General features: G+C 39.3%; 1 protein-coding gene across 2 annotated transcripts in view; it reads right to left on the bottom strand.

Moving 5' to 3' along the window:
* Nucleotides 1–428: 428 nt before the first annotated feature.
* Nucleotides 429–26,353, bottom strand: part of taf3 (TAF3 RNA polymerase II, TATA box binding protein (TBP)-associated facto) — a 61,139-nt gene continuing 35,214 nt past the window's right edge. For both annotated transcript variants that reach the window (XM_067427032.1, XM_067427033.1), the window contains 5 exons: nucleotides 18,316–20,030; nucleotides 5,043–5,122; nucleotides 2,707–2,962; nucleotides 1,686–1,792; nucleotides 429–1,009 (listed from right to left, as the gene is read on the bottom strand). In XM_067427032.1, the coding sequence (XP_067283133.1) occupies nucleotides 895–1,009; nucleotides 1,686–1,792; nucleotides 2,707–2,962; nucleotides 5,043–5,122; nucleotides 18,316–20,030 (2,273 nt within the window). In that variant the 3' untranslated portion in view covers nucleotides 429–894. The remainder of the gene's footprint in view (nucleotides 1,010–1,685; nucleotides 1,793–2,706; nucleotides 2,963–5,042; nucleotides 5,123–18,315; nucleotides 20,031–26,353) is intronic.

Genomic DNA, 26,353 nt, shown 5'->3' with positions numbered 1-26,353 from the left:
GGATTGATGATTTTTGTATATGCAACATTTCAATAAACAATGCCCATCTCTGGTTATCTGTTTTTTATTCAACGTGTTCTTGAAAAAAACATTTCATTGCATAACTGACACTTCATTTATCATATTTAACTCATTGCGACCTTCATGGCAATATAAAAAACATTTACACTATACGGTTCCCACAAATCATTTGAGAGAAATGCCATATTCAATCCAAAAGCCAAAACCAACCAAATGAACAGAATATACAGAAATATAACTTAGGTCAAATAATAAAATACATTTAACCTTTTATTTATTATTTTGACATAGTGCTTATGAAAATCTTATGTTAAGATTGCAGTCACTGATCTAGCAATTTGTTTCTGAATGAGTGGACTATCTATCTGTACACTCCCACCCAAACGAACGACAAGACAACCAAACAATAAGATGTGAAAAAGCAACTTTTAATTAAATCCATAGTAAAATGAAACTGCACCTCCAGTCAAAATCAATCAGAAGAACGATATTAAAAGGCAGATTATAGTACAGAATGTTTTTTCTCTCTTGGGTGATTTGATGAGTCGGGCATATACATGGAACAACCTTTAAATGGGGGCGAACTGAGAGGTTCATTTCAACACACATCTACTGAACAATCGTGAGCTTGGTACAAAGATTATATAGACATAATGTACGATTCTCCACATAAAAAAGTAACATACACATTTGAAATTTTCATTTTAAAAAATACATTATGATACCGGACACTGAGTTAAGTTAAACCAAGTTAAAAGAAGGGCTGGGTGAAAACGAAACCAAAACAAAACAAATGAATGCAACAAAATCGAGTTGGAAACAAATTAAGGCGAAAACAGATGAGCACGAAGACGGGAGAAGAAGAAACGTGGGTCAGTGCGCTTTGCGTTTCCTTTTTTTTGTCTTCTTGTCTTTCTTCTTGCCAGCGCATTTCACACAGAACCACGACTGATCCTCCGGAGGGGCGGCTAAAATACCCACACATGGCCTGAAGGAGAGAGAAAGAGATCGATGAATCTCACTTACAAGTTGTTTTTCAAGATACCAATCAATATCATTCAAGTTTATGTGCTAATTTTGGATTTTTCATATATTTGTACATAAACTTAAAAACAAAAAGCATGTTATATATATATATATATATATATAAACTACTCGATCATTCGTAACATTAAAATATCATCTTTCATCATGAAAGAAACGCAATTTGTTCTCTCTATGCGTTTTCTTCTTTGTAAGCGAAATGCATCAGAAAAATGATTTCTCCAAAAGCTTTACAGTAATGCCAGACAATCTAGACACATTTTTTTTTTTGTGATTGGCACTTCCTCTGATTTACTTTGTGTTGAAGTATGTGAAGCTCTTGAAATGGCATGAAATAGAATTAGTGTCAAATAAAACAACTCTAACTTTAATTAATCAAAACATGTAGCATTTTGTGCTTGTATGTCAAAAAAAGGAAGCATCTTGTTCACCACACAAGATGAATAATGACATAACTGTATGACTTCATCTAAAGTCAAGATGAAACCAAAGATAAAAGGTCCTGTCTACAGTTCTTCCTATAGAACGCATTCTGTTTTCCTCTGAGAATATGTTACATTACAGAAAAAAAGTGTGTTTGGTGACTGTGTAATGTAAGAGTAGCTGGAAAGGGCTTTTACCAGTGATACCAGTCGTCACACTCGTCACATCCGATCATGGGACTGCCGTCATCAGGTTTATTACAGCCTGGACAAATCCAGATCTGATTACCCCATTCATCCCGAATCTGTGATGAACAAACACAAGAATCAATCATACAAATCGAATTTGGAAAGTGTTACCTCTGCCAATGGTCGAAAAGAAAAGTTACTTTTAAAAATAATATACTATTATATTACTATTATACTATTAGTAATATAACATTAATATTATATTATATACTATTAGTAATATAATACTAATATTATATTACTATTATATTATTATATACTATTATATATGTCTGTCACATCTGTCATTTTGAGTTGGTGGTCACAATAAACCAGCCTTTTTATTTTATTTTATTGTTTTTATTTTATTTTATTTTTTACAAAACTTCAGCTTTGCCCAACTTTTTATAATTTTAGCATATAAAAATACACATACGATTAAATTTATGTATATTTTAATTCATTATATGCATTTCATTCTCAATTATAAAATGTATGTTTGAATAAGTCAAATAATGTCTAAAAATATTTAACGACAACAATTTGTAATTCAGTGCATAAAATTTAAAATGTACTCCTTGGTCAAAGCCAAAATTAAATTGATGAAGGAAGTCACACATGATATTTATAGAAAATGAATAACCTCTTTAGTAGCCTAATTATGAAATGGAAAGTTTCGGCTCTAAATTCTGATTGGACAAGCCACACAAAGCCTGATATGCACCAGTAGAACTGTATATTGACATACTATATAATTGCTTGACAACTGTAAACAGCCGAAAACTAGGTTGAGGAATTTGCTAAATATTTTTTTTGTGTGTTATTAATTATTAAGAAACTAATATAAATGTTAAATATGTTATAATGTATAATATAAATATACTTATTGCATTAATAAAAGTTCTACTAATATTTAAAATAATAATAAAATGGATACAACAGAGTAATTCATTTCCAGTACTGTTCTCATGTGTGTGTGTTTAAGACTTACCACGTATGCACTGACGGTCTCTGTGACGACGCTGCATCCCCGTGCTTTGGCCTGGCTGGGAGGCGGCTGAATGGGGGTGGCTGGGGGCAGAGGGGGTAGAACAGGTGGTGGGCGGGGTGGAGGTGCTACAGGAGCAGGGGCAGGTGGAGGAGGAGCTGGAGGGGAACGCATCCGAGCTCCTGGACCTAACCTGGCCACTGGGGTCCGTGGTGGTGGAGGGATGGGTTCTGAATCTGGGACAACCTTACTGATCACACTGGAGAAGAAAAAGAGAGGGAGAAAGGGTTACATAACACATCATCATCTCAGTTATTTATATTTTCTTTCTATCTATCTATCTATCTATCTATCTATCTATCTATCTATCTATCTATCTATCTATCTATCTATCTATCTATCTATCTATCTATCTATCTATCTATCTATCTATCTATCTATCTATCTATCTATCTGTCTGTCTGTCTGTCTGTCTGTCTGTCTGTCTGTCTATCCATCCATCCATCCATCCATCCCTCCACCCATCCATCCATCCATCCATCCATCCATCCATCCATCCATCCATCCATCCATCCATCATGACTTAATGAGGATAATTCTTCAGTGATGGCCAAAAACCAATAAAATGACCAATATTATAAATCAGCAAATATCGTTTTGATTATGAATGAATTAGTCAAATATATAAATAAAACTGTAAAAAGAAATGAAATAAATAAAAACTCAGCCATAACCAATTAAAAATAAAATCACACATTTAAACATAAAAATATGCAGTAATAAACATATCCTTTTTTTTGCGGGGGGGGGGGGGGGGGGATGCTATACTATACATAAAAAGTGTTACATTTTAGTTTAAGGCCCAAATCTCCCTATTAACTATGAATTTTGTCTTAATAAACGTATTAATAGTTAGTAAGGTAGCTGTTTAGTATAGGTATTAGGTATGATAAAGGGATGTAGAAAACGATTATGCAGAATAAAGCATTAATATGTGCTTCATAAGTACTAATAAACAGGCAATATCTTAGTAATATGCATACTAATAAGCAACTTAATAGTGAGAATTGGACCCTAAACTAAAGTGTTACCCAAAAAGGTCTTTATATTATCTGTATTCAATATTGGCTGATATGTTCACCAATATATTGTGGACCTTAATAATTATAATCTGGCAACAGAGAAGAACTTTATGCATTTTGTCTTTTAAATGCTGCCAGACATACTGATTGAACCCTGCTGTTGCTGAGTAACAGGTTGATTGACAGGCTCGGAGAGAGTGGACGGCGGCGCTTGCTGTGGTATTGACCCTGAGAAGGGCGTGTCAAACGGTCAGCTCCGATTACACACACAGACACTCATTATTTATGCTTCATCTGACTGACACACACACACACCACAACCAGGAACAGGGCTCCCTCTCGGGGCAAAGATGGTGTGGGGTACGCCCTGTCCAGGATGTGACCTCTTGAACTCTCAGAGGTCAAAGTTGACCTGTGCCCATGTTTTCACGTGCATGAGAGGAGCTTCTGTTGAGTTCTCGGAGAAAAAAAATGACACTGTAACGATCGTCATTTTTGTTATTGCCGATACGAATCAGTTCTCTTTATCTTTTACTTTCATCGCTGATATGCATGGCACTGAGGTCTTTCAACCTAAAATAAAAGTTAAACATAAACAACATCTAAAGCTTTGTGCTTATGTAAATTAAATGAAACACAAGGACGGACATAAAAACACATTTTCCTCTTGAAAGGACTGCTGATTGTGTTTTTCTACACACCAGACAACAGGTGCAAGCACACATGCAACATCAGAGGCACGAAACACACACTCCCAGGCTGAGAATAAAGGCCATCCTGTACAAACAGACACACGCTCAGACGTAAACACTAACGCTTCCTGTCCTGCATGCAGGTGGAACTGAAGAGGTGAGGAAGAAATTCAAAAGCACAGTCAAAACACTGTAGACACCATACTTTCGGAGTCTAAATCACACTGGCCATTAAAGCGACATCAGTCACGTGTAGACGTTCAGGAATCGGTAATCGCCTTACCTGTAGTATGGCGCTGTGTGTGTGTGTGAGGGGGTTAAGTGGTGTGAACACTAGCGCTATTGATAGGAGTGTGCAGGAGGGGGCCATGATGTGAGGTGTGTGTGTGTGTGTGTGTGTGTTTGCCCCCCTCAAAGACCTCATGGGCCGTCTGGGACTGGTCACAAGACCCAAAGCCTGAAACTCACACCTGTACACAGACTCAGAGACTCTGACCACACAGAGAGCTGCCTGATAGTCTCAAATCTGTGTGTGTGTGTGTATGTGTGTGTGTGTGGTACTTACATCTTGTCTTGTCCAGCGCCTACTCTGAGGGTCAGTCGGGGAATGACAGGAGACGGTGGGACGGCGGGAGAAAGATCGGCCTGAACAGAGACAGAAATCATTTGAAATGTATAGCAATTCCCTTTTTCCCCTGTATTATGTTTTTCTGTATTCTATGATTTAATACAAATGGTATCTAATGAAATGTATTTATAAAACTTATTATGTAGTCTTCTAAAATGCAATTTTAGTATTTTTTATTATTATAATAAATTAGCAATATTGGTTTATTGCCCAGCCCTCTTTGAGCTTTCTTTAATGATGTTGTCTATCTAATAGCAAATGGTATACAAATGACAGATAATTATAACATATTAATATGCCAATCAGTGTAATAAATCTATTCTGTTTTGCCTGTATTTTGAAATATTATTTGCATTAAAGCTCTGAATGAGAAATGTAGATGCTTCCTGGTGAAATGAGCCAAAAAAACAAAAGTATAGCAGAAAAGTTAAAAACTATATTCTATTTTCTTCAATGCTGAAGATACACCCCCCCCCTCCCCTCCATGGCCTTAAGGCCTGTTCCCATCAAGGAAGATAACTAAAACACTAAAAATATAGTTCAAAAATTCGTTGTCAATATTAAAGAATAGCAGATTTCACACCACTGCTATAATGATAACAGCACAGAGAAACAATATATAGAACAGAATGATTTTATACAGCTAATGAAGGATAAAAACAGCCAATTAGAATCCATCCTGCTGTAACAATCTCGAGCATTTATAGTAACAGACGTGTTTACAACAAAAACGATATTGTCTGCTGGTTTGGATGCTAAAATAGTATCTTTATAGTTATCATTATTTGTGTGAACAGGCCTTTATGGTTATAACGGTTTATAACTGTCAGTTTTCAAGTCATGTTTTACATTGTGGAGCTAAATGCAGTTGTCACTCTTCTGAAGTGCCTTCTAACCGTTCTTAAGGTTGTATACAGGATAGACACCTGCATTCTAAAATTGAATTCACTGCTGAATAATTGAGGGGTAACACTTTATTTTAAGGTGACGTTGTTACCAATACTGCATGTACTTACTACAGTAATAACAGTAAATTATGCATAATTACAAGTAACTAACCCTAAACCAAACCCTAACTGTAACTCTATAATAAGTACATGTAGTTTGTAGTACATGTGTAAATGTTTTTATAAGTAAGTACAATGTAACCACGTCACCCTGATATAAAGTACCCAATTCAGGTACTGACAGCCAAATGTTTATAGAACCAAACAACTACTTCAGCATTAGTTTTACAAGCACAAAACATGGCGTCTCAGCTGACGACAGACAAAAAAAAACCTGGCGGATATTAGAATGTTAAAGGTTGCTAATGTCACTGTTGTCTAAAACACTCTAGGAACTTAGTTAAATGAAAACTAAACGTCCCCCAGGGCCATTTTCCTGGTTGCATTCGCAACGCCAGTAGGAACTCTGAAGCCAGATATAAGCCAGGCTTGATGTTGTGATTTTTATTTTGACAACGTAGCGGACATTTATTTTGAGAACGGCAGAGAATGAGCAGACATCGCTCCCATTCTCCGTCTTCACTAGTTTCCAATCTGTTCAACTGTCCTGTCTAATATGTTAGTAGGTAGAACTGTTAGAAAGTATCTGAAAAAGTATTAGCATTTGCCATGTGGTTGATGTCCAAATGTCGCTAATGGAGCAGAAATACATAATCATGCTTCGCTTGCTATAATCTGCGTGTGTACGCGGCTTTTTAAAAATGCGGGGGCTGGTGTTTTGCATGCGTTCGGCCAATCAGCGCACACTTACGTTGCTGATAGTTCATTGTGCTGGGTTAGACCCTACTCTGAAGTAGGAGCTAATTTAGTTCCCCCAAAAGGCTAGCCTGGCTCCACCCTCCTATGTACTTCTGCTCAATTTTAATTTTCCTTCAGTACTACGTCTGGGACTGCGGTGTATTCTTAGGGTTTCTCCAAACAAATATTTACCGGTCCAATCAGCAAACAGAGGGAGTGACTGAGAACGATGACGTGTGCGCTAGTTTGAGTTGTAGTTCAGTAATATTGGCGGAAAAAGGTGCGAACGAAACCATTCATTCCGTTGTGGCACCGCTGCTGAATATTCAGAAGTTAAAGCCGGAACAAGAACAATCTTTGCTGGGGTTTGTTGGTGGCCATGGTGTTGTGGCCCTCCTCCCCAACAGGGTGAATTCGGGAAAAGTTAGATATTCCAGCTCGCTCTGTTAGTGGTGAAGGTAACTGTTTCCCGTGGGGTCGGAAGGTATTGCCATCATTTAAGTTACAGGGACTGGTCAGTTATTTTATTGCCATCCGTCTCCCACCACCCATATTGAATCCCTCATAGACACGGAATGAATACTTAAAACTGAGGTTATCTTTCCTATAACATGTAGTTTTGACATGACCGTAAAAATCTAAAGTCAGCTATTAAACTACAAATCGGCTACTAAAGGGGATCAGACCACACAGCCTCACCTCAGACGCTCACACTTAACACGGCAGATGGACAACGTAGTGTCCGGCTAATCCAGTTTAGCAAGCACCAGGGTCAGTCCTCCTGAAAAGCCCTTTATGTACACACACCTCTGATCCTGGCAGTAGTGTATCCTATCCAGGGCCATGGAGGCGGGGAGGAACGGAGAGAGGGGTACCAACCGACCCCAGTACAGAGATAAAAACAGCAGAATGGGATGATGCACAGAACAGAGCGCATGAGAGATGGAGGCGACGATAGCATAGGGACGGATAACGCGGTGCTGGCTGAGGAGACCGGTGTGGAGTGTGTCTCGGGGGTTTTTCCGAGGCTTAACGAGAGTGAGGTGCTCTTTGTGCGTTTGTGTTGGGGAGAACCCCTGCCGCTGTGCTGCTTTTGTCCGCCCAGATCCCCCATAATGCCGCTGCACTAATTGTTTAACACAGAAACATGTCTTTTCTCTCTTTAATGTTTTTGTTTTTATTGTTGCGCCGCGCATTCATTACAAAACCTTTGTGGATTTGGAGACTCCTCCCTGTGTCTCGCTCTTTCTGTCTGACTACCACCCCATCCTCTCTTTCTCTCCGTTTCCACTTCCTTTCTTCTATGGAAAGAGGGGAACGTAAGTATCAGCAGAATTGAGAGGATGGCTGGCAGGTTGCATCATTTGGAGAGAATAGGAGCGCGAGAGGCTGTGTTAGCCGCTGCATTAGCATATATGGATGAGCAAACCTGGCGAGTGACGCCAAAAAAACAAAAACAGCTCTGGAGGTATGCCTGCACGAGCAATTCTCTTTCTCCGATTCGCTTTCAGATCCGATCGTCCCAAACGGATGGCTTTTACGAAGCATTATAACCATGACTATCGCACGTCTCTTCTAGCGATACATGCTTGGGAAAGAGCCGCCAACCCCGACTGCTCCTATATACGTGTTACACTATACTGGGGATATACAAGGGCTGCAACTCTAAACTGCCATAAAAGATTTATCAGCAGTTTGTACTTCAGTTGATTAGAGGAGCTCTTGAGTTAACGCTGGACTTGGCACAATGAACTTTAGACTGCTGTGTTAATCTATGGAAAACTCCTCTGAGGGAATCAGGCAAAACAAACTTGTTTCACCTTGTACCAGTGTTTCCTGCTCTGATATTCAACAGCGCCGCTGCATAATCTACAATTCCAGGGCAAGAAATTATTGTGACTGCAGTCTGAATTGAATGTGATGAAATAAAGTGGGTAACAAAATAATACAAAGACAATAAAGAGACTGGTTTTAGTTCAGGACACAGATTTTACTATAGAATCAAATGGTGACCCAAAACAGTAAATAAAGAGCAGGACTGATTTGATACATTAGGAACCCAGCCAGAAATGAGGGAGATGGACGGGTTACAGGGCAGTGAGAAATAAGAGATTTGTGATGCCATCCGAAAAGGCTATGTCTTTCTTAGGCCGGGGACACACTAGACGATTTTCAAAACTTTACTGATTTTAAAACTGTGGGAGGCCAAAGACATTAAAAGTAGTTTCAACTGATTTTTAGTGTTATAAAGCCTCTGAATGCAAACACTAGAAGATCCGTCCGGACCGCGAGACCACACGGCTGTCGATTGAAAAATGTTCACAGCGAGACAAGATCTCACGGTCACTCATGAGATCAAATGCGACATGAGAAGAAAAACAATTGGAGGACGATCGATGTCATCAGCTGGTTTTCCTGACTGAGTTTTTTTTTTACGAGAAGAAAAATTAAGGAGAAAAAAAAAGGAGTGCTCTTTTTTTTCACAATGTCCCACTTTCGCGGCATGTTTGTGGCTGCTAAGTTTCAGCTATAGAAGCGCGCAACGTCCGCTTGGTGAAGTTTGCTCACTCTCATTGGCTATCATGGGCATCACAGCAGAGGCAACCCGATGAAGAGTCAAGATTTGGGATTGTGCGGACTGATGCGATCTGGAGCAGTAAAATAATCGTGATGATACCACACAATTAAGGATTTTTTTGGACAAAAAGCCATTGATTGGGCCAAAGCCCCTAAATCTTTGGGTGTGGAAAATTAGGCCCAAAATCTGGCTTGAAATCTTCAATTGTGTGGCCAGCCTTAGACAGAGCACATTATTTAATTGCGTTTAGAAACACGCATGAAAAGGTAAATGTTGTCAATGCCGATTTCAGGCTGACTTGAAGGGATAGTTCACCCAAAAATGAAAATTTGATGTTTATCTGCTTACCCCCAGAGCATCCAAGATGTGGGTGTGTTTGTTTTTTTCAGTAGAACACAAATTTAGATTTTTAACTTCAACCGTTACACTGTGCCAGTCATATTATGCATGTCAATGGGGTGTAATTCTGAGCATAAAAAAAACGTGCACAACAAATTCCAAATTAAACCCTCCGGTTTGTGACGACACTGTCTTAAGATACAAAACAATCGGTTCGTGTGAGAAACAGAACAGTATTTATATAATTTTGTACCTCAAATACAACACTATGTACAACAGTTGCGAGTGTGCCATTACTTCCACTGGGTGAGGTCAAATTACACGATATGGCGTACAATACGCGCAAGTCATCACTTCTGCCACTTGTGTCCCATTGAGATACACCATATTGTGTACATTTGACCTCACCCAGCGAAAGTGATGCCGCGCTCATGGCTGTTGTACATAGTGTTGTATTTGAGGTAAAAATGTAATAAAAATACTGTTCGGCTTCTCACACAAACCGATCGTTTCGTGTCTTAAGACATCAATGTGTCTTCACGAGCCACAAGGTTTAACTTGAAGTTGTTTGTGCATGTTTTTTTTTTTAACGCTCATAGAATTACACCCCATTGACATGCATTATATGACTGGCACAGTGCAACAGTTGGAGTTAAAAATCTTAATTTGTGTTCTACTGAAGAAACAAACACACCTACATCTTGGATGCTCTGGGGGTAAGCAGATAAACATCAAATATTAATTTTTGGGTGAACTATCCCTTTAAATTTAGAAACTCACAACGTAACAGTTAGAATGAGTCTTACAAATTGTTTGCTGAATCTCTCAGAACAGTTACTGAATTAAAAATGATTTTAGATTTTTAACGGTCATTATAGTTGTAGTTTTAAAAAAAACACGAATAACATCGGATAGCAATATCTCCCACTTGGAAGAATGGTACCTGTGTTTTCAAACTACACTAGGGCAATGGGGAACAGCCGTCCAAAACAGAAGCAAGTACAGACCTCTCAACCTCCCTAAGGAAGGAGCTAAGGCTGTGTGTCTTGACGATAAGGCACATGTACGTGTGTGTGTGCGCGTGTCTCTAAGAGCAAACGTGTGTGCACACTCAGGGTGACCCACAATAGCAGGACGAGATAGTACTATCTGCTTATGTTAATTAGTCTTTAAGTGGTTGAGGAGGTGGCAGCAATGTCTTTCTCCCTAAAAGTGCCCCGTCCTACTTAACCTACTCCTATCACGATTAGGCCCGCTCATTCAAACACGCGCCGCACGCGCACCCAACATAAATGGCTGCAGGATCGCGCAAATTGATTAATCAGCTTCTAAATGGATGTAAAGTGCTGTAGCTGGCGTGACCCGAAGACTGGCGTCGCTCTTTAAAAGCGCTATGAGCTAAGGAAGCGATAACGGAAAAAGTGAAAAAGGAACTCTCGAAATTTTACAAGAGTGTAATACCATAAAGCACAATACAATTAAATATGATACAAAGGTCCTTTTTGTGTCGTTTAGCAAAGAGTCAGTCAGTGTTCAATAGGGGTGGAGTTTAGAGAGACTGCTCATAGAGGAACCAAAATCACAGACTATTTAAAATAGACGGTTTAAAGCAAGACCTAAATGTAAGGCCCGTGGCCACCTCTTACCTTAACTGTTCATACCAATGACATTAATCACTGCATTTCAAAAATGTTTAGTGTAGTTATGGCATTCATGTCATCCTTGGAATGTCTTCAAGATCAGGGGCCTGATTCATAAACTGCTAAAACTAGTCATACAAGTTAGTCATCAATTTCTTTCTTTAAGACTGTTCTAATCTTTAAGTCGGTTACATAAAAACATAGATTTGTCTAATTTTATACCAAAAAGTCAGACTTGGTTAACTGCTAGTTGGTCATATTAACTCTTTAGACACTATCTCAACATAATGGCTGTTTATGCAACTGGCCCAGGGCAAACGCAGAAGCACAGAGTATATCTTAGCCATCACGGAATACCCTTCATTAATGATAAGGTTGGGAACTGAGAACTAGTTCTTATTCACAACAGCTTAACTTTTTCACATCGATTTGGACAAGATGAAATTACATTTGGTGCGAACGTTGCAGCATTGTATTTTGCCATGCCAACACAGCTTGATATGGTCTACACTGGAAATGTCGAAGTGAACAATCCAAATCCATTTATCCTCGTATCAGAAGTGGCGCAAACGCGTGGAGTACGTCAGAAATAGAACGGGGCATTGACTTGTCTAGCCAAATCCAGCGTAGATAGAATCACAAATTAAAACTGTATTTAATTTTAATGTGTAACATCGTGTCCAGTGTAGCAGTGGCTTGAAGTGTTTAAAGGGGGGGTGAAACACTCAGTTTCAGTCAATCTCATGTCAATCTTGAGTACCTATAGAGTAGTATTGCATCCTTCATATCTCCGAAAAGTCTTTAGTTTTATCATATTTATAAAAGAAATATGGGCTGTACCGAGTCTTTCCGGAAAAAACCGAGCGCCTGGAGGCGTATCGTGTGGGCGGAGCTAAAGAATGACGAATGTGCACAAAGCGGTGATGTCCTCAAGCGTGGAGAAACCCATCTATCTCAGCTAATACAGATAATGATCCACAATCAAATCTGAGGCTGAAATAAATTGAACAGGAGAAACAGCAACATCAGGATGTCCGTCTCTGTGGTATGTACTGTATTCAGGGGCCTTTGTGTGTCTTTACGCGCAGTTTATGAGGACATGATTCGGTTTATGGACTATTGTATGTGACTAGACCTTAGAGGTAGCAAGCAAAACGGTTTTGCACGTCAGAGTCAGACTAGTGTTATACAGAACAACAATGGAGTAACCGTTAGCGCATTTGAATGACGAAGCACGCGATCGTATCATTTACTGATGTTTACTCATGCGACGGTAGCCAATAGCAGAGACATTTAAAGTTGATTTACGCACCGGCTGCTTCCAAAGCAGGACCGAAACTTTATCGCTGGGACCGCTCTGTCAAAAACACACTTCTTTGGTATGATTTGGTGAAGTCCTGTGACAGCAGTGACCGTGGAATCCACTTTGCGACGCGACTGAAGCGATGCCTTGAAGCTTCCCGTCATTTCTGCGTTCAAATCGGTTCAAATGCAGCGCTGCCTTCCCGGAATGCTGTGCTGAAGCGTTGAAGTCGCTCGACGTCACCCATAGGAATAAAGTGGAGCGCGGCGCGTCATAAGTGTTCACGGACGACTGGATCTGCACCTGAGAGACTGTTTACGGCGTGCATTTCCTCTCTCTCCCTCTAGTTACGCGCGCGCGCACCCTACCGGGAGAAAAGCCCGTACAGCCCATACAAGGACCTTCCGATCTATTTAACGTCAAGTAGACCCATACTCGAAAAAAACTCGCCGAAACTTGTGAGAAACCGGAAGGAGTATTTTAACACAAAAATACTCCATCAAACGTCCAACATTAGTTTTTGAAACTTTGTCTATGTTTAGGATGGGAATCCAAGTCTTTAAAGTTGTAAAAAGCTCAGTATGCATGATACAGCATTTCACCCCCCCTTTAAGTAAATGTAATTAGATAGCATCTTTTACTCTCTATTTGATTAAATTTTTTAATAGGTATATGTACTCTTTACACCAATACATTTTTAACAAGTAATGCAATTACACATTACATTTTGCATTCTTCTGCACAACTTCTCTGCAGCAGTTTATTTCTGTTACAAAAAAGCAATATCAACATCTATAGAGCATTGAAGATACTATATTTTGTGTGCTTTGCCCCTTACTCACCCAAACTTGTCAACAAGTCTACTTTATTTTTATGTTAGTTGCTGAATTGTAGGTGTTTTATAGCTTTAGTGATGATGAGGCCATAACCTTCATGTCTAGTGGAAGTAGGCTTTGGCTTTTTTAAGGCTTTAATTATAGTAAACATTATTCTATTTGTCCATTAGGATATTGGTTTAGTTATGCCCTTTTTGAAAACTTGAGCTTAACTAAGACGATAGCAATATTGAGGTGTTACATTTGATTTCGACTTTAGAAAGTAAACATCTGATTGCTCTCCCCACAAATCAACATTCAGTACGACTAAAATACTTAAATACTGTTCAAATCAGATAATCTAAGATTTTTACTCAAGACAAGAGGTACTAAAATTGGTTATCTGTACTTTCACTAAAGTATGATTTTTAAGTACTCTTTCCACCTCTACGGTGTAGACACAAGCTGCATTTCATTTTCAGAAGGGTGCGTCCTCCGGAAGTTGCATTTGAAGTCTGCATATGTCACAAGGCTGTCTCATTTAAAAAAAGTGAGAAGGACACTCCAAATGTGACCTTCGAATGCACCCTGCTTTTACAGGATTTCGGAGTGTGCATGTGGTGTATCCTTCGCTACTGCAGATAATAGATATTGTTCTTTGCGTCGCCTTTAACAATCATATTTTTTATCATCATATTATATGAAAAAACAGCACCACCGCCAGATATACATGCAAGTGTAGATGTGGTGTTTAAATGTAAATAGTTCAAGCATGTTTTTAGTTTTTTAAGCTCTATTACCTCAAACAGATAGTTGTGGTAAACAGGATTAGCTACACTGTTTAGTGCTTTTTAAACGTTTAGAACAGTACATTGCCGTCAAGTAGGGCTGTGAATGAATATTCTAAATTCGAATATATAATCGAATAGTTTTAAAAAAAACAAATTTCGAAGGTGAAAATTGATATTCGAATAAAAAAAAGAAAAAAGCGGAAACACTGAATGAAGCCTTCTATATGTGGGACAAGAGTCGCGAGTCTCACGACCTTAATTTTCTTGCACAAAACTTGCTCAGCACTAAAAGTTTGTTCATTTAAACTGTTATCCGCATGTGAGTGTGATGGAGAGGGAGAGGGAGAGGGAGAGGGAGAGGGAGAGGGAGAGGGAGAGGGAGAGGGAGAGGGAGAGGGAGAGGGAGAGGGAGAGGGAGAGAGAGAGAGAGAGAGAGAGGGAGAGGGAGAGGGAGAGGGAGGGGGAGAGGGAGAGGGAGAGGGAGAGGGAGAGGGAGAGGGAGAGGGAGAGGGAGAGAGAGTCTGCAGTCTTGGTCATTAGTTAATTTACTTCTTTTTGTGTAAGTTGAATAAGTTGTCAGATATGTATCAACTTAAATAGACAACCTATACAAGTAGTTATGTCTCTTTGTATTAATTTGTCCTGTTATTAACGTAATGCGCGTCTTTGACAAAATGTGCACCCAGATGTTCGAATAGTTCAAATATTCATGTTTGTTTTAGAGGGAATATTCGAACGTCATTTTTGAGCAATTTTGACAGCCCTAGTGTCCTAAATTTCATAGTCATTTTCAAGTTATAAATAAATTTCATTCATATAAACTGGAGTGAAAGCACAACGAGGCTGAACGTGTTTGCATAGCAACGTGATACTTCCTGCCTGTGTGTCCTACAAAGGACGTCTCCTTTAATTCTGATTGAGGACACTCCGTATACTGCATCCTACACAGGACGTGTCCTCCGGAGGACGCAGCCTTCGAAATTTAACGAAATAAGACACAGCTACAGTCTGGTGCATTCACTCCAGAAGCGAATGAAGTGTTAAGTGCGAGTGATTTACATGTTATGTCAAGGCAAAGATGCGGATAGACATTCTGCGGCGCGAATGACGCGCATTGAGAATTGAGAATATAGGGATTTGGAACTGTGGCGGATATTTGCGGTGCGTTAACCAATCAGGAGTTAGCTCTAGTAGTGACAATAATAAGGACAAAATCATATGTGGATATCCGAAGCTGCACGATGCATCTTCGTACTTTATAGAAACAGGAATAAAAGGAATCTTGCTTAGAAGAAAGTGAGTGAGGAGGTCACAGTCTGGTAAATTGCAACTCAATTGTTTTATGTATATATATATATATATATATATAAGACTACAAGCTACTTAAAGCCGGCAAATTGAGCTTACTGGCCGTATTTTAAAACAATCCATGTCAGCCATTTCTGAAGCTGTCACGAGACTAAAGCTGCCTGGTCCCTTCCATGACGCGAATTTGCGTCTGTTGTTAAGTGAATGCCATGCACAAATGAAGCGAGTAAAATCAAAATGTTTAAGCGTCCAACTACGCGCGAAAAGCACGATTTATTTGCCCAAGTCGCATTTGGTGTGAACACACAGTAAGATCCTGTATTAAGATGTTGTATTAAGATGTGTTTTAATCGATAGGATCACAAGTAGAGGGAGGCATACCCGTTTATACTTGGTATTTTAATCCATCTTTTTTGTCCACTTTCAACCAATTCTGTTGTCTATAGACGGGTAAATGTTCAGATCTTTCGAAATAAGCTTGCACAATTTACATATGAAAACGCCCGGAGACGACTGTAAAACAAACGGAGAGCAGCAGCTTTCGTTTCTGTTCTGACAGCCTCGAGATCACAAACTCTGTGAGTGCTTTTTAGAAATCAGGAATGGTGAGAGAACATTGTACTTGGTGCGTTTTCATCTTAAAACCAAACTTGGGTCTACAGCCAACAAAGTTTAAACCCTGTTTGGCAATCAGGTCGAAAGCGTTTTTGACTACTTCTTGAAGTGGTTGAAAGTGGACAAGCTCAAAGTGTTTTAGACTATTATTCATGATCCAATAATTTACAGTGAAGTCCCTTTTGCACAATTGAATTGTGTTTTTCCTTATATTGAATATGTTGTTTCAATCAGAAATACATCTAAAGTGGGCTGCAAAAACCATTTCATTTTGAGTTCAACCATTTGCCACTTGTCTTCAAGTGAGCAACTAAGGACTAACTAAAGACTGAGGACCCATAGCAAGAAAAAATGGCATAATCTCTTTCTCTTCACTCCATCTCCCACTACATTGTATCGCTTGTTTCCTCTTTTGCCCCATCTCTTCTCCCTCTCCACCATCATTCTCTCTCAATTTCTGTAATTCAGTGTTTGGTGGCAGTAGTTCCGAAGCAGTTCTCAGGAAACAGCGCTGGATGTTGTGGTTAAGGTCCAGAGATAGCAGATTGCATTGTGGTCCCACAGCATTGGCATTGTGGGTGGATTTGTCCGGTTTTATGTAAACGCAATACTCTTTTCACCTGAACTAATACAACCAGTGGCGTAAAGCCCCTTACTGCTACCGACGGCATTTTTCTGCTAATCTCTACGGATTTAAGTCCCTTGCACACATACCTCAGGCCAACGACTGATAACCCCCCAGATCCCCACCCCCTCAGCTCTCTCCCTCTCTCTTTTTCCTCTTTCCTCTCACTCTCTTGTCTCTTTTTCTTTTCTCCTGGATGGCAGCAAAGCAGCCTTGCAAAAAATTAAAGTGATGGAAAGATTTAAGCAGGTGGAGAACGAGAGAAATCACTTTCTCAATCCCATCTCCCAGTGGCAGCAGGAGAGAAAAAGAGAGTGTGGGGGTCAGGGATTCAGGTAACGGAAGAAAAAGAGACAGAAAGAAGGAAAAATGGAATTCTGCAGCAGTCCAAATCAATTCAAGCTGCTCTGATGTGGTGTACATACATTATCACTGTCGTTGGACAGTGAAAAGAGATTGGAGTATGAGTTTGATAAAGAAGAACTAACACACTCTTTTGCTCAAGCTCTTTTGCCGACACGCATACATATACACGCTCTAAAATGGGATATGAATTGGGTAAACAGAGGCTTTGAGGTGTATTATCCCTTGTTTGATTTGCACACAGATTGATAGTCTATTGTGTGTGTGTGTGTGTGTGCACAGGGGCTCCATGCAAGGAGCAGGATTCCAGGGACAAATCGACCGGAAAAGACGGAAATGTAAATGTAGCTCAGCGATCTACCTCTGATCTCAGAGGTACACACACAAGGATACAAAGACAGAAAGATATACACACACACACACACACACAATGAGGCCAGCTAGTAAATCTATCTGTGTGACTCTCTTGTGTCTTGCATTATTGATGTTGCACCTGATAGTCATATTGAATTCATGTGGAAGTTTTATGAATGGCCTATGCAGACTTATGTAGTTGGCGGTCAATGACGACTACATCATAGTTGCGTACGAAAAGCTGTGAACATGACGCAAAGGTGTGTACACGTACTCCTTGTTCTCGTTGCATTTTGTTTCACTTTACAGATAAAATGGCTGCAAAGATCATTTCATGTTGACTTTTCAGTACAATGACTAGCTTTTAAACCAACAAATAGTAGTATAGTACGCGTTTTGAAAGTATTAAACGCAACCCTGCTGTTTTGCGACACATTGTTCATGCAATAATCAAACATTGTCTCCTAAAATTTCCTCTGTGTCATATTCATTACCATTAACCAATTAGTTTGGGAAGGTTTTCTACTATATGTTATATCAATTGGGGCATTTTCTAGTCTTATGATATATAAAAAAGATGTTAAAATGTTAGAAGCTAGCTATATTTGTTAATAGATTGTAGAGTAGCTTTTAGAGCAAGTAGTGTAACTGTAAAAGGGCAGCTTGCCGGTTCGAAAGAAGCTTTCCCAACACAGCATGAGACCATGGACTTTATAAGTTCTTGGGCGTCTTACCAATAAACTTTGTTTCTCAAGTTTTGGCTTGTCTTTCTCCTTTTCCTTTGTCTTTTCTTTCTTCTCTTTATCTTTCTTCTTGTCCTCTTTATCTCGTTCCTTCTCCCTTGCCCGTTCCTTCTCCCGTTCCTTTTCACGCTCCTTCTCTCTATCTTTCTCCTTCTCTTTTTTCTTCTTCTTCTCTTTCTTGTCCTTCTTCTTGTCTTTGTCTTTGCTCTTGATATCCTTGGTGTGCGGGAACAATTTATCAGGGAGTATTGGTGGCAAAGGGGGCAACATTGATGGCACTCGTAAGCAGGACTGGGGGCTAAACAGTGGGCTGGTGGCGGCAACGGCAGCGGCGACGTCTTTGGTTACTTGAGATATCCTCTTCTCCTCCTTGCCTCGCTCCTTGCCCTTGTCTCGTTTCTCTTTCTCTTTCTTGCTTTTGTCTTTATCTTTCTTCTTGTCCTTGTGTTTGTCCTTTTCTTTCTTCCCGCCAATGCCGTCTCTCCGCTCTTCACCTCCAACTCCGAGCGACAGCTCCGGCCAGGGGATCTTGTTCTCCTCCACTTGCCCTCGCTCCTTTTCCCGCTTCTTCTCTTTATTTTTTTCCTTGTTCTTTCCTTTCTCCTTGCCCTTCTCCTTTAGTCGCTCCTTGTCTTTCTTCTTCAACTTTGCCCTGATGTCCTTCTTGAATTTTTTCTTCAGAAGAGTAGGCGTAACTGGGTCTTTCCGTTCCTGGGGCGGTTTGAGAAGTGGTGGCGGTGTAGGGGGCGAGTCAGGTGGGGACGACAGGTAAACAGGTTCTGAAGGTGAAAGACTTGGGGCCTGAATTGGCTTCTGACCCTGATTGGCCTTTCGAATGACCTCGTCTATAGAGTCATCCATCGTCCAGCAGTTGGGTGGGTTGAGATGTGGGGGAACTGGCGTGAGCGGATGTTTTATGGGGAGAACTTGTGGAGGTTTGACATGGCTAAGTGTAAGTGCAGGTTTAGGTGCAGGTTTTGGAGGGTTTGCCCCCTCACTGTCTGAGTCCGAGTCATAAGCAAATGGATCTGATATGCCATCTCCACCCGCACAAGCGCGAGCAATCACAGCAGCAATAGAGTTCTCAATATCCTCGTCTCCTGTATCATGACCTCTGAACTGGCCATCGCGAGAACTATCATCTCCGAGAGGTCCGGCCCAACCACGTCCAGCTGCAGCCAAATGGGCAGGACTTGGCCGTGGACTGCGGGGGCTTTTGGGCCTAACAGGTGATCTCTTCCCAGCCTTTTGATTGGTCTTGGGTGGGGTCAACGTAAGTGCTCGCCCCAATATACCAGTGGGAGCAGAGCCACCCCCTCTTTTGGGTGATTTGTTCTTCTGCCGAGCAGGAGAGGGTGAGGGTAGTTTAGGCTTGTGTCCAGGTGTAGGAGGTGCCACAGGAGGTCTGGGTAATTCGGGAGAGAGGGGAGGGGAGGGAGAATGGGGCATGTGTTGGGAATTGAGGGAACTGAGGGGTTCCCGTGGCTCATAACTCCATTCGGGGCTGACACCAGGTTTGGTGCTTAGGCGGGGTCGCTTAGCGGCAGGCAATAGACCCTCAGGTCTGGGACTCTGTCCGTCATGTCGACTAAGCCAATTCTCATCATTCTCCTCTTCCTCAACATCCTCTTCTTCACCCAAGGAGACTTGCATGGCCTCGGCAGAAGTGCCCATGTCTGCAGGAACCGGTTCCTCCTCTTCCTCATCTGCCAGAGGGAAATATACAAAATATTTATATCACAGGTAATAAATCTCAACCAGAATATCCAAAATGCAAGACCTGAGAAACAGGATCAAGAATTATACAAGCCTGACTGAAAACTCACATGCACCGCAATCAACACACCACAAATTATATAACTTATTCAGTTCTGTTTTGTAAATAATATACATAATAAGAACATGGCGCAAAAAAATAAGACAAAGTCAGAATGATGAAAATGAGCGGTAATAACCGTGAGAGAACATTTCACAGTGGAATAGAGGGCGGATATCAATCAATCAATCAACTTTATTTATATAGCGCTTTTACAATGACAATTGTTTCAAAGCACCTTCAGAGTGTTCAACAGGACAATATTGCAACAAAATTTGATTTGGATAGTTTATAGAATTAAATATGACCTAATGAATACATTTTATTTGTATATTTGAATAACTCGGATCATAATTTTAGTGTCCCCAATCAGAGCAAAAGATCAAAATCATCCATACCTGATTACACAGCAGATCAGAGCGAACAAGATACACACACACAAAATCAGACCCATATCCAAGTGCAGAAGCAATCTCTGGTTAAATCAAACTTTTTTAATATCTCCAAGCACTCCAAATGCGTGCACACACGCACGCACACACACACACACACACACACACACACACACACACACACACACACACACACACACAACACACTAGGGTGGTGTGATACCAGTTAACCAGTGGTAATCTGGCTACTGCAACTCTCTGCACCACAATGGATGACAGGAAGTGCAGGCAGAGCCCTCTGACACCCTCTATTATAAATAGTGTAATCTATATGGTAATATTGTTGTATTCTATAAGCACAGAATGGGGATAAGATAACATTGTGACTTTAGGCTTTCTTCCGGCCGGTGGAATGGTAATAGTTATCAAAGGTTATTTGGGAATGACACGTCGGCTGCTCCCTGATTGGCTGTGGCCGGTTATTTATGATACGAATTATGATAAAGATGATGTCTCTTCTGCGTCGAGCGCTCTCCCTCTCCTCGGCCCTTTTGCACAATAAATTGCTATCGTTAATCACGGGAAGGCTTTGTGCCGGCGTGATTACCGCGCCAGCGCCGTAATAAGAATTTTTATTTAAAGGAAGAATATGGATTTGTCATCACCTCCTCAGCGTGAAGTAAAGTGACAGTATTTCACAACGCTGACATTTAATTTGTATGGAGAAAAAAAAGGAAAAGCAGCATGGGTGATATTTGCATTTTATGGCTCTATCCTCCATTTCCTTTCTTCTTGGAATAGAAGTAGTCTCTTTTCTCTCATACAATTGGACGTTTCCATGAACAAGGTACAAAATAGGGTCTGAAACTCTTAAAAATGAAGTCATTTTTTTTTTCTTTGACCAAACGGCCAGTGAAAATAGGTGCTTAACCTTCAGAAAATGTTGGTTGTCCACCTCATGAGGTCAAACTAAATATTATAGGAGGGATTTTAGTTTACATTCAATCGATGCAAGTTGAAAAAATGTAAAACCAAACAGTGGTGAAAATGAAGTTTGATTACAGCTCATCACTCACTTAGTACCAGACTGATTTTACTTTTTTCCCCAACAACTTTTCAATAACTAACAAGGTTTAGCTTGGCTAATGTTCCTTAAATTAATTAGTGTGAAAATTGAGGCACTTATATACATTACTGCCATGTTGTACAAAGTCCCTATTGCCATTTTACAATGGTACAGAACGTTAAAGTTTTCGCAATATAGGTTTAATCATGCGGCAACAGTGTTAAGCCAAAATGCAGCACATAGTCAAGAATCACATTTTCAGTTATACAAATTTGACTAACTGGGTGGTGAAATCTGATGCGTTTAGAACTACCTACCGGTACTCAATAATGTTAACTAGTTTATCTAATATATCTAACAGTTCTCAGTACACAAGTCATTTGTGCCTGTGATGCTTTAATGAAGCAAATTACACCATTACATATGAAAATCAGCGTGTGTTTGAAACCGGTGCTCATGGGAGGGATTGAAATGAGAGATATCTGAAAATGTGTGTGATAATTTTCAGACGTCAGGCCTCAACTCGTTCGTCCAGCAGAGAAACGGCTCCGTTTTCACTTGCAACCAGTTTCTCTTTCATCTGATATCAAAAATCACCCCCTCCTTCCCATTTCATTTGGCACAACCAAAGAAAAGCACGGATTTGTACACTTGCGCACATAAACACACGGCGCTTAATTGATTGTGTCACTTACAAATGCGAATAAGACTAAAGACAGGGAGTGATAACGGGAGAAAGCCACTGCGCCAAAAATGGTACATGGGAATGAAAACAAGCTTACACACACATTGTGAAGTAATTAAAATGGATAGATAAGAAAGAGAGTGAATGAGAAAGAGAGAGAGAGCTGTCAATTTACTGAGGCCAATGCCTGATGCAACTAACTAGCTTTCTCGTACTGATACACACGCAAATAGTTAGGTACGGTAAGGGGGCGGGGGACCTCATATCACTTTCATTAAAATCTCCCCCCCCCCTCCTTCTGTGGAACATTAAAAAGGAAAAGTTGGATTAAGGCCTACTGCAATTAAAGGCAGCTCGTTTATTGGGGGCTCCAATCAATGGAGAGCGCGAGAAGCGGCCTAAACGAGACGAGATAAGATGCGTTTAATGTTCCAATTCCGCACAGCCTCTGCGCGGGACGATTACTAACATCTGAGAGTGTCCTGTGCGCATGTGCCAAAAAAAACGAAAAAAGAATTCAACCTGTAGGAGTGTTTGATAGAGGAATCATCTACACCACACAAAGATTCCCAAAACAGCTTATTTTATACCAATAAGTTATATTATACATTTACTAAAAATGTATTAATAAATACTAACCAAGCGCAATCATGGCTCGACATTAAGCCTTGCTATGTGCTTGTCGTTCAGGCAAAGCTGTCATTTACTTGACCGAGTAGAAGTTATGTATTGGAGAGATGGAAATGTAATGTCATTTATTCTCCTCATTTATTCTTTCAATAATCTCATCAGTGTTCTATCAGCTCTTACTTACTTAAATCGGCATATTTGTGATATTTGCCGCCTTAAATTAAAAAAAAAAAATTCACACAGTACATTACTTAAAAAAGTAAGTAACCTGGTTGCCTTAAAATGTTGAGTTTATTGTAATTGAAAATTTGAGTTGATACATTGTTCAAATTTGTTTAATAAATAGAAACTCAAAATATTATTGTATCTGAACCACATAAAAATTTTGATAAATCATGAAAATAGCACTATTTGGCATGTTTCACTGCTCATCAAAAATAAAACACACACAATTACCCAATATGCTTACACAATCTTTAATAATATTTTAATAAAGGTTGTCGAATCTCAAAAAAATGATCATTGTATTAACTCAAATTTTTAATTTCAATGAACTCAAAATTTTAAGGCAACCAGGTAACTTTTTTCTAAATAATTTTTTACAGCATATTTATATTTTTCTAAAACGCATGTCACCTCTCATGACAAATCTTTAAAAGACAATATAGGGCTGTTACCAATTTCCCACAGCAGAGGAAACGCGCTGCGTCTGAAATGGGTTTAGATTGTTTAATTAAGCTCAGAAGTGACAAATGCATTTACACTGCAAAATGAACAGAAAAAAATACTCTGATTTGCCAAGTTTCAACACACATTAGGCAGTTATCGACAATTTTTACTGTACAATATATATTGCTTTATAATTACGTTGAATTTACAATATTGGAGTATAGTGTGAGTATAGTTGTCTGAATTAATAAAATAATAAAAAACAAAACAGTATTGATTTGTAATATGTAATCAGCTACACTTTCTATATTGATGCATCGTTAATTAACCTTAAACATGGTGCGTAAAAACAGTGATTTAATAAAGGCAAAACCTGCCTGGTGTGAAATAAATGGGAACAGAAGTAGAGTTTGCCATGACTTTGACCTTGTCTCCAGTATCTATCTTAAACACACACAAATGTACCGCTGGCCCTCTGTCCTGCAGCGTCTCCTTGCTCTCACGACCTTCACGTCCGGCAGGGGAAACTTGTGCACGCTTCCGGCTGTAAGTTATTCAAGAATAAGCTTTGAATAATTGTCCCGCAATATGAGTCTCTCTGATTAATTGCCTGAGATAAGAGCAGCTTCTCTCTCGTTCTGTGGCTTCCCGCGCTCACTGCAGGGCCCTGCCTAGTACCCTAATCACAACACACACCGTTTATCTGAGAGTGTGGAGATCCAGCTTAGCTTGGGTTAACATGCAAGCGTAGGTTTAACATAGACTTGAGCGAAATATAAAGAGAAGTACCATAATAACATGTATCATGTCAAAACTATCACCTACATACGTGACCCTGGACCACAAAACCAGTCATAAGTGGCAATGCATTGTATGGGTCATAATTACAGATTTTTCTTTTTTGTCCAAAATCATTAGGATATTACGTAAAGATCATGTTCCATGAAGATTTTAGTATATTTCCTACAGAAAATATATCAAAAATGTATTATAAGTAGTCAAAATGGAACCGTATGACTGGTTTTGTGGTCCAGGGTCACATATAATATATATATAAATAATTCTATAAATGAATACAAAATATATATTATACATAAAATTATATAATTTATTTTCATTCATAGACTTATGAATGAAAAGAGTATTTAATATGTACATTATATATTATCATTTATTTTTATTGCATAAAATATATTGCATTTTTTTATATTTTTAGGCAATACTTGCAAACTTAAATATGATTATTCATGACAAATTATTATACGATTTAATTCAGGCTTTAGTAGAGAACAATTTTACGATATAATATTGGAGCTAACAAAACCTTCCAAAAAAGTAAATTGGACTTTTCTAAAATATATGATTTATTCCAGTATTCTTAACTTTTTACACGTACACGAGGGTCAGTGTAAAGTGTGCGTGGCGCAAGTTTTTTTTATGAGATGAGTATACAAGTACTGTATCCTTGCTCACCACCGGATTTTTGTAAACATGCATGCATTGTATATGCAGGTCGCACATGCGCATTTCATTTTTCAGTATTTACATAGTTTGTAACTTGTGGCGAGAGATTGCTCAAAATTGCACATGTTGAATCGCATACGAGTCACAAGTACATTTTTGCAAGGCTGTGCATTCCACTGTGTGTGCTCTGCTCATGTAAAAAAAATCTATAAATGTATAACTTACTTTAGTAAAACAAAGTATACTTTGGGCTATAAGCACGTGATCTCATATCAACTTTAATTCTACAATGAAATCAGAAATTTTGTCATTGTTTGGCAACTGCAAAAAACCTCTTTGTGGTGTAAATGTATATAGTACAATATATAAGATGATATAAATAATATTGCAAAACTTCGACCAGAAGACATTTCTATAATTACTAGCCTCTGTCTAGCTATAATCCACTGTGTGTACTACAAATAAAAGTTTAAATTCAGAGTGAAAACTAACTTTAAAGTCCTAAAACAGGATATGCACACATACATGCATGCAACGATAAATTTACACATAAAAATTCTTCCTTGATTCTGGTCTGCCTAAAAACAAAGAAGAAAACTCATTCAAAACAGGTGTGCAGAGAGACACGGAAACGTTTACTGATAAACACGCAGGGTCTTTGAGGCAGCAAAATGTAACTATCTTCAATGTGAAACCCACATTCTTTTTCTTTTCGTGGACACACAAGCGTGTTGAGGTAAAACGGTAAAGCGAAAAGAGTAAGACAGTGGTGAACACTTAACACTCGGCTAATAGCAAATCTTCTTTCTCCAGTAATTTAGCACCATGCCTACAGGGCTCAGAGCCTTTGAAGTGGCGGGAAATGTCAAATCAATTATTGCTTTCCTATAAGAAAAGAACGTTTTATTGGGCTTTCATGCCAATAGTGTACATTGCGTGATTTGAGGTTGGGGGGGATAGATGGTGGTTCATTTGGAATTAATTTACACACTTCGACAGGAGTCCATCAACGCTCGATTAAAGTGAAGTGGTTGATTTGTACATTTCTTTTCTCTGACTGCACCCGTCTCCGAGCCACATTGATATATAACAGTCTTATTTGACAAAATAACTCCTCTGATCAATGGTAAATACACAGTAATGATATTTTGCATCTGCGTGGATGAAAAGTAGGACTATAGGAATACTTTGTATTTTAAACACCTTTCATTTGGCAATAAAGTTCCTAAAGACTGCAGCACTAGGGTAGTTTGCATACATTCAGATAAGTGTAATTTAATTTATTCAAATGATTACATACTATCTGT

The sequence above is a fragment of the Pseudorasbora parva genome, chromosome 20 (assembly GCF_024679245.1).
Source record: "Pseudorasbora parva isolate DD20220531a chromosome 20, ASM2467924v1, whole genome shotgun sequence".
Taxonomy (NCBI): Eukaryota; Metazoa; Chordata; class Actinopteri; order Cypriniformes; family Gobionidae; genus Pseudorasbora; species Pseudorasbora parva.
This window is presented reverse-complemented; position numbering and strand designations above follow the sequence as displayed.